We start from the raw sequence: 15,292 nt of genomic DNA, 5'->3' as shown, positions 1-15,292 counted from the left end.
ACATGATTTGTTTTTAGTTGTTTTTTTATGTGAATATATATATCTATATAGATATAGATATATTTCTTTTACACTCTTTTACATTTTCATGTATAAAAAAGCCAGGAAAAAGAAATACTACAATCTTGCATGAAATGTATCTCCAACTATGACATCCAAAGGAAAACCACACAGGAAATGTCCAAACAGGAAGTTTGAGTGGAACTAACATTGCCAGTCAGTCAAAGCCATGAGCATGCATCACAACGAGGGACACAAACTTCCCCTCGCTCTGAATTTTACCTGCACTCTTGTCATCATTTGCACTTTCCCTGTATTTGGTAGAGCACTCAAAATACAGCACAGCACTGTTTTTTTCTTCTGTTCTCTTCACCTTGTCAGATTATAGTTTCATTCCCACAAATGAAACATAAATCATAAAAATGTTTCAATTAGTTGAGTCTCTATTACCTGTTTTTGGCTGTAACTCAAGAACTAACACGCCAATTATGACAAAGTTTCAACCACATGTCTAATAGGATAAAATGATAGCATCTTATATCTATAGGTCAAAGCTCAACATTTTCTTAATTTCCTAACTTCCAGTGGAATTGTTATACTTTGTTTTTACATTGAAATTAATTTCAGACAGCTTTTATTCAAACTTTGAGATGAAATCACTAAAAATACTGCAACGACAATAGCATGTGTAATTGGGCCTCACTGTGTCTCACTCACCCCTGAAAAGTCTCCTTTTGTGTAAACAGAGAGTAGTGAGGTTTTCTCAAACAATAACAACCATGAATTCTTGCAGGCTGCTGTTTCCTCCACTGGCTCCCGATCCTTTCTGACTGCTGGTCCTGGCAGTGTATATACTGTAGAGGTAATCCAGAGATAAACAGAAACTGTGACTTCAATGAAAAAGAAAAAACACCGTAGGAAGATTAAAATACTTCCATGTCATTTGTACAGCATCATGGAGGCGACTGAATGAACAGATTAAAGGGTTCGAAAATGCCTTCTTGGCACCTTCAAACACACCTACAAATAGTCCCAGTTTCTCCAAATGGACTACACCTTCTTCCTGAACATCTAAAGTATTTAAATGAACTTGCATTGGCTAAAACCCTCTAAATCATATCTGGCTATCATTCTTATAATTATTTGAACATGTGTCATGTCATCTGCATTAAAAAAGATTGTGCTTGTATCATTTCATTATTTTTTGTAATTACATTTGTAAGGGCCCATATATAGTATCAAACATAAACGTAAACATAAACATACCACATTTAAATCCTGCTGTAATCATAGTCCAATTTAAATAATAAATGTTCAAGTTTTTTTGAATCTACATTATTTCTGCCTAGTGTTACTGTCGTGTTATAATGTTTTAATCCTGGAAATATGACGTAAAGCACTTTGTAGCTTTGTTTTGAAAAGTGCTGTATAAACAAAGTCATAATCTAGGCTAATAATAGATTTATTTATTTTTTTAACAACTTGCATCTTTATTTACTTCCTTACCAACTATATACTAACTACTATGTATAGAAGCTCCTGAAAATGCGTGGAAATTGCTCACCTGTCACCTGACCACCCACTTTCTTCCAATCTTTGGTGTTCTTCCGCCTCGGCGGAGGCTCTATATTCCGTCTCTGCTTCCTGGCGGATGGATACATCATCCAACCTGGACGACGAACTGTAAAAAAAAAAAAAAAAAAAAAAAAAAAAAAAAAAAACAACACCACCGAAAATCACAATCGTCTTTCCACAATGTTGATCCTTCTAAGGATAAAACTTCGGTACAGGTAGGCGAGATAACTATACTTGGATAGACTTAACTTTGAGTGTGTTGTCTATGCTTTATTTTATATAACCTGTAATCTTTTTTTTAGATGAACATTACAGGTGATGCGCTCCATCACCTGTTGGGGCGTGTTTACCGAGAGTGAAGGACTAACGTCTGCTAGCTAACAGCTGTATTCAGCGGGGTACAAAATTACAGCATATGGCGGTTATCTTTGTTGTGTTTTTCCAGGTTTTGACGAATGTGATGGAAAGCGAAAAACAAACTACTGAGAGAGAAACACCGCCTCAGCACTGGAGAAGTTGCAAGTTGGTTATTGACCCTGCATTGACAGAAGGACTCTGCAAAGTGTGCCGTTATGATGGAGTACATTTTAACATACCTGTAAGACTTTTAAATATCAGTTTAAACATATTTTCCCGCTATAAAATGGCGCTCAAACGCCACATGCTGTATATTTTCCATTATAACGAGTTTTTTTTTTTATTTTTTTTTTTAATTTATTTCTTACCAGGTTGAGTACTTAGGTCTGTTTCCTGTGGACACAGTCAGAGATCCCCGCATCTGCCGCCTGTGGAGCAAGTGGAACAACACTGAGCTTTTAGTTCCTAAATTTAAGGTAATCCTTAAAAAAAAAAAACACTCATAATATTACCAATGATAATTATGATGTTAAAAATGAATAATAATGATTGTTTACGCGTGTCCTTCCAGGTTGATGAATGGTATGTTGGTCCTGTCCCTCCAAAAGAAGTGACGTTTTCCAGGTTGAATGACAATGTGAGGGAAACGTTCCTGACTGACATGTGCAATAAATATGGAGACGTTGAAGAAGTGGAAATATTTTACAATCCCAAGAACAAGAAGCATCTAGGGGTCGCAAAGGTAGTGTTCGACACAGTGAAGGCTTCAAAAGACGCCGTCCAGCATCTCCATCAGACATCAGTGATGGGAAATATAATTAATGTGGAAATTGATCCAAAAGGTAACCCTAGAATATTTATGTGTAGAAGTATACATGTTAATATTGATGAATTTGTGAATTAATTGTAATACGCAACTCCTCAGGTGAAAATAGGTCACGATATCTCCAGCTCCTCCTAAGTGGCCTGTACACTCCGTGGACATTGCCAGTGGGCAGCAGTGAGCAAGCTCTTCAGAGGTTGATCGACAGTTTTGCGGTAAACTTTTAAAGCTTCTTAAAATGGTCTGAGGAATTAAGCAGTTTTATCTATAATATTTATAAATGCTGGTAAATTATTGTGTTTGTTTTAAGAACAATATTGCTCAATTGTTTTCTTTTTTGTTGTAATATCCATCTCTTACAGAGCACTGCAGCCATGCAGCGACAGGGGAGTATCTCCAGCCCTACCAGCATTGCTACACCCCTCTCTCTGGACACAGCCTACTCCAGTATTTGGCAGGATACGCCCTGCAGCTTTAGGCTCACACCCCGTTCTCAGGGAACCCCCCGCACTCCTTGCTTGACTGCGACTCCTCTCTCCCAGGACTCCTGCTACTCCAGTCTTCAGGCGACTCCGGTCCTCCAGGGGGAGCCCTCTACCTTTAGTGTTCACAAACCTTTAAGACAAGAGCTCTGCCATCGTAAACCTGCAAGGTATCACAGGGGATCTGGACAGGTCTCAAATGTCAACGTCATTTTGAAGCACTGCCAACAACAGCCACTGCACTACCTCTCGACCCAAAAACAAACTAGCAGCCAGCAGCTCCCACTGTGGAGTCACAAGGCACAATCCTCGCCTCACAATCATGAAGAGCCTTCCTTTAACCTTGCCTCCCCCTTTCAGGAGTCCGAAGGTGCAGTTAACTCTAAGACTTTACCTTTGAACTGCAACTCTTTCAGCATCCTGAGCATTAATTTCACAGCTGAGCGGCAAACAATAGCAGCCTGTCCACCTGATGACCACCAGTCAGAGTTGGAGAGTTTGGACTCCCGCATTGAAAGTCTGCTGACTAACAGCCGGATCACTGACCCCTCATTCTTCGATAGAAAGGATTTGGAGGCCGATGCGCTCTCCCAGGACAGCCCAGCTTCACCTTGCTCAGCTGTTAACGCCCCATGCTCAGATGACTCACTTGTTTCCACTCCTACTTCTTGTGGGTCCTTCACAACCAGTCACCAGCACCTCTACGATGATGTGGTGGATATCAGTCCCGCATCGCTGGAGGATGAAACTACTCAAGCTGTTTCGTTTCTCACTAGAAACTCCCAGTCTCCTGTTTCATCTGAATTCACATATTTTGAAAGGAGGGCTCACGTCAACTGTGAAAAAGATGCAGAAAGGTTCCTGTGGTTATCATACCTGAAGGTAATCCTTCTAGGTCTCTACATACAATATGATGACAATAAAATGTGTGTTGTGCTGTCAATCAGCCATTCAGATTCTTTTTTCTATCTCCCTCAGGAGCATCATGCACCAAATGAGGATCAGGAGCACTCAGATATCGCAGAGTCTGGAGCTCTGACACCAACAAACGACATCTCCTCTCTCCCTCATTCTCTGTCTGTTTCTTCTTTCAGTAGCACCACTCCACATCTGACCCCCAAAGCTTCTTCCACCACTACAGCTGGATGCTCTCATCCACCACCTTTCACTTTTCCCATTCCTCCCTTTCCCCCATCTATTCCACCTGTCCCACCTCGCCTGCCGAATGGAGCTATCCTCATCCCACCTCCAGGCTGGATCCCACCTCTGGGTCATCACACTGGCATCCCCATCCCACCTCCTCCTTCTATTCCTCCCCCACCAAATTTTCTGGGACCCCCTCCACCTTTGTTGGTGCCGCCTTCTCTTCCACCTCCGGTACACATGTACCCTTTACCCATGCAGCCTGCTGGCCCGTTGGATAAGGGGAATCCTCCAAGGCATGGCAGTGCACCTTTATCATTCCCTCGACCACCCTGGCCTGTTCCACCTTTTCCCAGGTTTAACCCCTTTGTGCCACCGCCGAACTACCAGGCTGAGCAGGAAAACGCTCACAAGATCACAGCAAAAAAAGTCTTAGATGTCCTCATGGAAGAGCTGAAGTCGATCATTAAGAGGGATATTTTACGCAGAATGATTGAAGGTGTCGCTTTCAAGGCATTTGAGGAGTGGTGGGACTGTCGGGAGAAGAAAACAAAGGTAAGTTCTTTACATCCTTTACTATCTTATAAAGTATTCAGTGAAATGACATGAATGATGTGTTGTTTAACGTAATGTTGTTTTATTCATTCAAGATACAAGTTTCAACTTTGAAAAGTGGAGCGGCAGGTGTGGAGGAGAAGAACAAAGTCATTAATCCCCTCAGTCACATCAGTGGGCAGAGCAAACGACCTCCACTGCCATCCTTCAAGGTGAACTATTCTGCTGACTCTTACCTGAAACACACCAGCATTTAACCGCTGAGTGACGCCAAATTAAATGTTATGTAATATAACTTATTGTTATGCAGGTAAAAAGGAAAAGATCAGAAGAGACAGAAGAGTCGTGCTCTGCTCATGAAAGTTCAGGTCAGTGCTTTTAATAAAATTTCATCCTAATTTACTGTATTATTAACTATTATATAACTGCCTATTCTAGACTGTAGCTTGGTCAGCTCTGGTGCTGTCTTCCCATGTAGCTTTAGATGTGAAACAGGTGGATGATATCGTGAGATCTGAATCTGAGAGAGCCAAACGCAGACATGCAAGACCACTGCAGCTTGACAGTGATGATGATGATGATGATGATGAAAAAGGGAAAGAAGATAATACACTTCAAGATGAAGAAACGATAGCAAACAAAGTGGAGGCCAACGTGCCAGTCGATGACGATCATGAAATCCTGGTAAATGGCGATTTTGTTGAAATAAATGCCCGTAAGCCAGGATTTCAGTGTGTTGTCCCTACTTTGGTTTTCCGTTTTTAATATTAAAATGATGAACTGTCAATTTTGAATGCCGTGAGGCTGCTTAATATAACTGATGCTCTAATTAGTCTGACAGAGATGATCATCGTAGTGATGACAGTAATCATCCAGAGGAAGAAAACAAGTTGGCAGAAGAACAGATGGAAGATGAAGATGCTGTCGTCTTTGAAACTGCTGATGGAGTGCAATGCTTAGATAGCGGTATGTTGAAAGGTCGTTCTATTGTAACCCTGAACACCAATAAGTATTTACATACCTACGAATAAAAAGTCTTGTTTCTTTTCTAATTATAGAGACTTTTTCAGAGAGCAGCTCGTCAGAGGAAAGCGAGTACTTATCAGACTTTGACTCGTCTGATTCGTTCTCCTCCTTTGAGGACTCGTCCTCTGACCTCAGTACTGAAGATGAAGACATGGAGGAGGACGATGGTGACAGCAGGAGTGAAGAGTGCATAGTGATATCGTCAGATGAAGACTCAGTGGAGCTTGAGCCCCCTCCCACCCCCTCAGCCCCGCTAACTCCTGGTGCTCAGCTGGATCTGCGCCTGCAGGACTGGTCAGATGTGTTTCACAGGGAGGAAACTGAGGAGGACCAGTATACATCCTGTCAACACACCTTCGACTTGGATGCCATGATGGAGCTTCAAACCAGTGAACCCGAGGACATGCAGCCCCCGTCACTTATAGGACTTCCAGGTTATATGTCCGGCATGTTGTATACCACAGTGTTGAATTACTTTGCTCCACTAGGACGGTTCAAATAATGTTTCAAATGATTTTCTATGATTTATTGTTTGACAGCTGGATTTTCAGCATACCACAGATTACTCTTGCAATTTTTTCAATGGGCTAAACACTATTTAAATGATGTCACAAACTTTGTTGCAAATGATGTAAATATGAATAATGTCTTGTTAATCTGTGTTGCAGTGGAGCCAGGCCTCGACGAGGAGACGCAGAGCCCCGAATGGACCGCGGCGTCTCCAGAGAACCTTGAGAACCTGCAGCCTCTCACTCCGACCGGCTGCTTGTTGGACAGCGACCCTGACATTCAGATGAAAAGCAAACCAGCATCTCCAGCTGTGGAGGAGGTGGAACGACCACAAACGCCAGGCAAAGGGATAGTGGTTGAACTGGAAAGTGAGGACCCGGATGAAGTCCTCTCCCTTTCACCAGCAAGCAGTGAGCACGTTTTAGGACCCGCTGATATCCTGGCTGCCTCATACCCAGTATACCAGGAGATGCCTAAAACTCCTGGTAGAGAGGAAAGAAGTGTATGGACTCATTGCAGCTACAGAAGAGCTCCGGCAACACCTGGTAGAGAAATGTCAGAAAGTAGCACAGTGTGTCCGCCTCTTAGCAGCTCACCACCTGCTCTCCGCCTGTCCAGCAATCCTTATGTCACAGCCCCAAAGACTCCCGGAAGGGACATTATTGTACCCCGAATAGCCCTGGTCCACAAGAGGAACACACAAATGGTGACCAACTCATTGCCTCTGTTATGTGACGACCCTCTCAGAGGTCATCTCATCACAGAGTCCTCTCCATGCAGACTCTCTGAATCTTCCTCCGACCCTGCTGAAAGAAGCGGTGCACGGATCAGTTCAGGGGTGAGAACGAAGCCCTTCCAGGGTCTGGAGAATATGCCTGGCCTTTTGGACGAGGAGAAATCTTCGCTGAGGCAAAGGCAGAGGAGGATGCTGAAGAGGAGGAGGAGAGCCCGTCATCGGCATCGATCACTTAAGAGAATCACCTCTAACAGGTGGCGTTCCCCATATGAGGAGAGGAGAATCCTTCACAGAGTTTGGAGGGAGGGCCTGGATGAAGAAGATGCAAAGCTTTTGCAGTGCACATATGAAAGGCTGCACGAGCAGAACAATGGCTTTGGGTGGCTCAGTGACACCCTGTGGATCCCTCACCCTCATATCCTTTTTAACTTTATTTTTAGTTTAATGTTGAAATTAAATCAGATCAAAGTGAGTTTACAGTGCGTGAACTCCGGTAAGTGACTGATTATGTAGGAATGGGTGTGATTAGCTTATAATGCTACATCGTGCACACATTACTGAGATTTATTCTAAAATATTTATTTTGTTTTCAATTTTTTTTAATCCCTAAGGAATTATTGAAATTGTGGAAAGTTCTTAAATAATGTTGTCTTTTTTTTATATCAAGTGTATCTCGGTACTGTTGTGTATCCTTTGAAATCAGTTTACAGGAGTAATCAATTGAGGTAAACGTGATCGATACACAGCGCCGTGCGTCAAATATTCTGAGCTTCACATCCTTGACTGCTGCTTACCAACTAAAGTCGTCCCAGAGAAGAGTGAGGAACATAAATCCTGGCAGCCGAACCACCGAACGGGCTCCGCACGCAGCGAAGGTTTCTACAAAATCAGCAGGAAGGACAAAATGAAATACCTCAACAACACTAAGCTGTCCAACGAGCTTCCATCTACCAGTGCTCAGGTACTGAAGAGGAGACATTGTGCTGATTTCAGTGTTCACTTTATTCCACTCAGTGTCAACATGTGTTTCAGCAGGGAATGTGCATCCCAGCCCAGCAACCCAGCTCACTGCGGGCCGGATCTGACTTCAGGTCCGAACAGCGCCGCCTGCTGTCCTCCTTCAGCTGTGACCTGGTCAAGTTTAACCAGCTGAAGGTAAGCAAGCTATTAGTAAAGAGAAAACACTGTTAAAACCCTGCCTTCAACTTCAGAGAAGATTTTAAAAACTCTTAAATTCAATTCATTTGATGTGAATTCATACCTCATGTTTGTTATTATGTTTATTTTTTTATACACCATGTTTGCTCAAAACACTTTGAGCGATTCCACTGTCTTTGCTGTATTTAGAGCTTTTGAAACCTGTGTTAACAAATGCAATATGTTTCATTTAGTCCTGAAACTCTTGTTATGTTCTCGTATCAGTTTCGAAAGAAGAGGATTCGTTTTACCCGCAGTCACATCCATGAGTGGGGCCTGTTCGCCATGGAGCCTATAGCAGCAGATGAGATGGTGATCGAGTACGTGGGCCAAATCATCAGACAGGTAAAACACACGCAGACTGAAGACAAGGACCAAATACAAGTTCATAAAGCCAGCTCATCCCCCAACAAATGTTTTCTTTAAACAAACCACTTTTCCCCTGTTTGTTTCTCTCAATTGGTCCATCGGGGCCCTCTGGTTGTTCTGGGTACTTTCCAGGAGTGTCAGTGAGGTAATAAACAACACTCATGAATAAGCATTACTGTTTTATTTCTCCTCAGGTCATCGCTGACATGAGGGAGCAGAGATACGAGGACGAGGGCATCGGAAGCAGCTATTTGTTTCGGATCGATCAGGACTACATCATCGATGCCACTAAATGTGGGAACTTGGCCAGATTTATCAACCACAGCTGTAATGTGAGTAAGAACTGGTAGTGCTGTGGTCAGAGACCAGATTTGTTTCATAAGATCTTTAATGATAAATACCAGCACGTTCTTATTAAAAAGTTTGCATTTGTTCTGTCTCACAGCCAAACTGCTACGCTAAGATCATCACCGTGGAGTCTCAGAAGAAGATAGTGATATACTCCCGGCAGCCAATAAGCGTCAATGAAGAGATTACATACGACTACAAGTTTCCCATTGAGGATACAAAGATTCCTTGTCTGTGTGGGGCCGATAGCTGCCGAGGCTCCTTGAACTAATCTCTAATTAAGTGGCCTGATTATGTCAAGAGCCAAAGCGGCCTGAGGTACTTCATGATCCGAACACAGACACTGCAGATGTGTCACAAATAACTCCATTAAAACTTCAGTAACTGTCTGGAGGCCAAAGCTCATGAAAGCATTGGACACATGAGGTGGTGGAGCTGCTCAGTGAATAATGAACTGTCGTAAACAGCACTTAAGTCAGAAATGGAACCAAGCATCTGGATTTATCATCGAGGTCTGGTATGAAATGATAATGTACCACCTAGAAAACCTGTTCTCTCGAGAAAATACTACATCTGCTAATACATCACTGTTAACAACCAACAAGCAATTCACACAAGTAGTGTCTCTTTCAGCAGGATGGAAAAATGGGCATCCCAGACTTCATGTTTAAGGTCTCAGGTACAATGAAATGTCTCTCGACCTGTTTGTCCAAATGATAACAGATGTTTAAAGTAAAATGTTTTCATTCATGAGAGCTTAAATGGTGTTTTGCTTGAGTCAAGCTTGTATCAATAAAAAAGGTTTTCCTGTTAATGTTTAATAAAAAAAAAAAAAGAACTGCATTGTGAATTTCAAGTTATGATGTACAGTATTCTTGATAACAGATACAAACTCACGAGAAGATTTTACATGAACACCAGGAGAGAAATAAAGACCAACATGGATACACATGCTTTATATATTTTTACTGTGTATCTCACAATATCAGAGCCCTGATGTAATACATTCTCAGTATAATAGGAAATAAACAGGACACTACTTTTCATAGTAAACTGATGGTTAAGAGAGTTTTCAGAGCTGTGAAGTGAATAAAATAGTAGATTCACATGTTCTTTGAAATCCCATTGGGTGTCAGGACAGTCAGATTTCCTCGAGCATGCTGGTCCTTTTCAATAGCTTCAAAAAGAGACTTGAAGTTCCCGGCACCAAAGCCCTGTGGGTAAAAATGTGAATTTAAGTTGCTGAACGGGGAGCAAATGGAAGCATCAATCTGGAACATATGATTCTATCAACACATTGAATATACTGAGTGGTGTGTTTTCAGTGTTTGTCCGTCCAGTGTTGGCCTCACCTGGTGATTGTGTCTCTGAATGACTTCCAGGAACACAGTGGGACGATCCTGAACTGGCTTGGTGAAGATTTGAAGTAAATATCCGTTGTCGTCGTAGTCCACCAAGATCTTTAGTTCCTGGATACGAGTAAGGTCATGAGATAACATTTGTCAATTTTAAAGAAACCTCTCAATAAAAATGGACAGCTGACTCAGTATTTTGTATATTACAGTCGATAGTATTTGCTTATTTTGCTCTTAACTGTGTTCACTGTGACTTAAGCTCTTTCTAAGGAGGCGGCTGCATTTGGGCTACAAGAAATGGTTGCTATGGACTTTAAGATTATTATTGCTTTGTAATACATCAGGATCATGCAACATCCGTCCTCCTGTTTTGTTAAAATACAGCTGTAGTTCTGACCTGCAGGACGTCCAGGTCCTCTGACACTTTGACCTTTGACTGTTTCAAGTTCTCCCTCAGCTGCTCGTAGTAGGTGTCCGGCACAGACATAAACTCCATCCCACGCTCCTTCAGGTTACGGATCTGCACACAGGAGACTCATCAGAACCTTTTGGTTGGATTTATATTTCAAACTCTCACAAAACTTAACACTGTTTTTGTTGTCTTACTGCAGTAATGATATCTGATGTGTTCATGGCGATGTGCTGCACTCCAGGACCTCCGTAGTACTCCACGTACTCCTGTAAGTCAACAACACAAATGTGTTTTTTTTCTTTTTTGCATACCATCTCTGTATTTCATCTGTTTACATGTATTTGATTGAGCAGACTGTAAAGAACATGCCTGGATCTGAGACTTTCTATTCCCCATGGCAGGCTCATTGATGGGCATCTTCACAGTCTCCTCGTAGTTTGCCACTACAATGGAGCGCAGGGCACTGAACTCTGTCTGAAGCTGCTTGTCATCCACCGACCAGAAGCGGTGGAAGAGAAGGTTCCTCCGATACCTGTTTGATCATAAACCAGAGCTTAAGAGCTACAGCCAAGTGAATTCAGCCTTCATCTTCAGGCTCAAACATTCCTGAAAACCTCTTGCAGTGTCAATATACTATGTGTTAACATCTGTTTGTCACTGTTGTCTGGAATATATAATCCAAATTTTTTAATTTCCAGAACTGAAGAACACAAATGACTGACTTTTTATGTGCTAGCCCTGTGCGGTTCCTTACATCTAAAAATCACCCCCTCCCCACCCTCCCACCCCGCCTTTCAGGGATTAACCAATGAGCTCGCTCGTTCAGAGAACTGCCTAACCTCTTCATGCCTTCGTGATGGGCTAAAAACAAGATCCAGATGTGGAGAACCGTTGCAGACCCTCTTAAGAAAATGTAAAGTCATGCTGATGCCTGACTCATGCCAAAAACGTTACATAAGAATCACACACCCTTTAACTCCTCCTCTCATCCACCCTCTGACTTTTGAAGATCATCTTCCCGACACGGAGGCACAAACAACAACGTTGTTTTTGTCAGGTGTGCAAAGCAGCTGGTTTATAAACTCTATACAAGAAGTAGTTATTACCATTCCACCACTGGAACCATCTCATCGTCTGGTTGGTTTCCCACAACGTGATCAATGAAGTTCAGTTTTCCGCTCGGTCTGCGTGGAAGGATGGAGGCAAAACCGCACAAACATATGTGTTAATCAGACACAAACATGCATGTTATTGTCCTACGAGTACACCGACATCAGAAGAACCAATGTTTACTCACAGTTTGTCTAGTAAATGGTCCTTGAACAGAGGGGGATGGAAACCAGGGAGAAACAATCCTTTATATCCTGTCCTCTCCACAAATGTGTGTGTGGTGTCACCATACTGCAACAAACAAAAGCAAATCCACAATCCTGGAATTTCTGACTCTTTTAATTTATTTGATAATTGTGCAAAAAAAAAACAAAAAAAACAGCAACTAAAAATTCTGGGTAAAATTGCAGGATTAGGAGTTCACAATTTCACATACTGTTTGAAGCACAGCCAGCCTGACTTTTCCATACTTGTCCTCCACAGTATGAGGCTCCTTTATAATGACGGCTCCTTGCTCACGGGCTTTCTGTGAAGGGTGAAAATGTATGAAAGCAAAGTTATTCATGTAATAGAATTCATAATGAGCAATTAAATGTAACTTCAAAAGTGAACAGTGTGGTATATAATGGATGAAAATGCACCTGTACAATAAAACCTGCAGCATTACCTGAGCCAGGAAGTCACAGTCCTCCACTGTAAACGCAATATCCTTCACTCCGTCGCCATGCTTGACCAAATGATCTCCCATCTCTGAAGGAGGGGGATAAAAATAGAGAAAAGACATTTTCTTTAGTAACACGGTCGGTCATTTAAATAATAAATTAATATGAAATGTAATTGTTTAACTATTTTAACTAATATTTCTATGATGTACTGTGCACGCTAAAAGGACTTGGTGGCAGTTGGAGTTTTGACCAAAGCACATCAGAATTACATATTTTCAATCATTTTTTCCTTCCTCGTTTGTCCGTATTGATTGTAAAGGGCAAGTTTGCACATTAAAGTGCAAACTTGTTTTTGTTGGACACTTAGACACTGTACATCTCAAGACAGGCAGGTCATTTGCAGACTAGTAAGGTTAAACGAAATACATTGTTTGAGCTATAAACACACTGAAAGCCACTCCTGATCAGTGCTGTACCTTTGTTTCCAGGATTGAGGGCTGATGAGAACACATAAACGATCTGTGAAAGACAAAGTGAAAACATTAACACGATGAAAACAACTACATCTGTTCGTCGTTAACTTACACTTGAATTTCTTTGAACAAAGATTTGATTTCATTGTTTATTGAAAGCCGGTGTAACAATTAATATCACTGAAGATGTCTGTATAGTATGAGAACAGTTGTGTAGTAATACATGTCAATAGGGGTTACTCACTAAAACACTGGTTCAACCTGCACAGAACAGTGTTTGTCATTTTTGTTTTGTTACACTAAAATTCAATTTGGCATTATTGCTAGCATGAGGTGTGCTGTACTTCCAGGCTCCAGGCTGCAGGTTCTTTACCTTGCCTTGTTTGACTGCATGGGACACAACTTCACGACTGCCTGTCTCCAAACCCTGGTAAGCCAAAGGCTCAAACCCCAGCTTGTTGCAGTAATATGATGCAGCCTGTTGAAGACAAACATTTTTACTCAACAGAGAATCATGGAGAAGTCTCTACAGTCAACTGACCTCGGATGGCTTTAAACTGTCTGTTACTGCCATCTCCTGGTAATGACTTTACATGCAGTTATAAGCTGTCCTTAATGGAGATGGAAGAATAAGTATGTGGTCTGGTGTTTAACATGCTGTGTCCCCTCCACCCCTCTGGAGAACCAATAGAAACCCTGAGTGTATAGGCTTCCCCGGCTGTAAGGAAAACACTTTGTGACCAAAAACAAAAGTGAGACAGCGAGAAGTTACGAGTTAACTTACCTGCTTTGCATTTCCGACCCAGAATGTTAAGTGATCGAAGCAGAGGAATCTGCCCTGCTCATGCTGACGATAAAAAGAAAAAAGAAAAATGAGTCATTGAGGAAAGATTTGTATGTATGCTTAAAATGCACACAATCAATGGTGCTGAAATACAAAATATTTGGTATTCAACTCCTGCAGTATTAACATTAAAACCATGGTTTTAGTCATGCAGAGGTCTAATTGATTACTGTAACATTACTTAGTAACCTGTGCTCAGTGCAACACATGATATATGATAATATTTACCTTTTCTCCTTTGTCTGTGTATGTTGTCTGTAATCGAAAAAAGAACATCATAAGTCTTAACTTTACAAAGAAAAAGAGCAGCTATCCTGGATGACATTGATAAATATAATATCTGTGCAAACATGGAGTCTAAGGTATAAAAAAAACCAGGTATAAAACAGGTATAAAACAGGTATAAAACAGTATTAAACAGGTATAAAAAAAAAAAAAAAAAAAAACTATTCATTAGTTAACAGTAACTCACCATCTTGCTCCTGATGACCTGACCTGGCTGTCAGAATAAAATCTTCAGTGAACGCCTGAATTTAAAAGCTGAGCAGGAAGTTTCTAAATCCACTCCCACCAATGAGGAGGAGGCATTGTAGGAGGAGAGAGCATTGATACTTGATGCACTTCTGCTGTTATACAATAATTACTCTGGAAAATGCACCTCACAAGTCTGATTAAACCTCTTCATCACTTCAGTCACTGACAGTTTGTTGCTGCTCACTGTGATACTCACAGTAAATTTATCATTGCATCAGGAAAAATGTAAATTTTGTGTTGCAAATAAAAAAATAAATAAAAAAATCTAAGCTGCTATGAGCTCTTTTGTGTCTTCTTAATGCATTATAGATAATACGTTTTTGTTTTTAAATGAATCCTGCAAAAGAGTACAGAAAAACAACAATTTGTCCACAGGTTTAGAATTACAGCTGCCCATATGTTAGTGTTTAGTGGCAAGAGGAGGCTCACTCATGCAGGACTCTCATTGGCTTGAACCCCTGTATGCCCCCTTTCCCATCAGTCCTCCTCCACATATGGTTTTCCAATGCAAGTGAAGCTATTCTATCATCAACCAAAATCTAATTGAGCTTCATTTAGTGGTGGTTGAAGTGGTAGACTGAGCACATTAAATTGCTCTCAAAAGCACCAACGACAACAGATTTCCTTTTAACACCAGAGTCCTGCAACAAATCCAAAGGATTCGATCACACAACAGACAATTCCTCGCTGGAGAAAGAGTTACAAAGTCAGTGCAAGTATGACAGAAACTTACAATTGCCCCTAATTCATGCAGTGCATGCAAGCAAACTGACAAGCC

At 41.4% G+C, this 15,292-nt stretch overlaps 2 protein-coding genes across 3 annotated transcripts; one reads left to right on the top strand and one right to left on the bottom strand.

Moving 5' to 3' along the window:
• The first annotated feature begins 2,035 nt into the window (after positions 1-2,035).
• Positions 2,036-9,903, top strand: LOC138621507 (histone-lysine N-methyltransferase SETD1B-A-like). The gene is made up of 16 exons (XM_069699638.1): positions 2,036-2,173; positions 2,304-2,408; positions 2,504-2,774; positions 2,858-2,951; positions 3,066-4,119; positions 4,216-4,935; positions 5,031-5,147; positions 5,246-5,303; positions 5,414-5,500; positions 5,994-6,395; positions 6,630-7,622; positions 8,002-8,168; positions 8,243-8,362; positions 8,630-8,749; positions 8,968-9,105; positions 9,219-9,903. Exons 1-16 carry the CDS (start codon positions 2,036-2,038, stop codon positions 9,390-9,392), a joined length of 4,758 nt encoding a protein of 1,585 aa, XP_069555739.1. The 3' UTR covers positions 9,393-9,903.
• A 183-nt stretch (positions 9,904-10,086) lies between these two features.
• Positions 10,087-14,514, bottom strand: hpdb (4-hydroxyphenylpyruvate dioxygenase b). Of its 2 annotated transcripts, XM_069699649.1 has the most exons (14): positions 14,453-14,514; positions 14,209-14,235; positions 13,921-13,983; positions 13,510-13,614; positions 13,140-13,182; positions 12,666-12,748; positions 12,435-12,524; positions 12,186-12,289; positions 11,995-12,072; positions 11,258-11,420; positions 11,083-11,154; positions 10,874-10,996; positions 10,474-10,590; positions 10,087-10,335 (listed from the first exon to the last, which is right to left on the bottom strand). In XM_069699649.1, exons 1-14 carry the CDS (start codon positions 14,453-14,455, stop codon positions 10,225-10,227), a joined length of 1,182 nt encoding a protein of 393 aa, XP_069555750.1. In that variant the 5' UTR covers positions 14,456-14,514; the 3' UTR covers positions 10,087-10,224. The 2 variants fall into 2 exon arrangements, with proteins under 2 accessions (XP_069555750.1, XP_069555749.1); XM_069699648.1 differs by lacking the exon at positions 14,453-14,514 and having other exon boundaries at positions 14,209-14,262.
• Positions 14,515-15,292: the final 778 nt, after the last annotated feature.

The sequence above is a fragment of the Brachyistius frenatus genome, unplaced genomic scaffold (assembly GCF_029030835.1).
Source record: "Brachyistius frenatus isolate BFR_SWC_R1_liver_20210118 unplaced genomic scaffold, ASM2903083v1 Contig_31, whole genome shotgun sequence".
Lineage (NCBI taxonomy): Eukaryota > Metazoa > Chordata > Actinopteri > Embiotocidae > Brachyistius > Brachyistius frenatus.
Note: the sequence above shows the minus strand (reverse complement) of the source record. Positions and strands in the feature narration are given on the sequence as shown.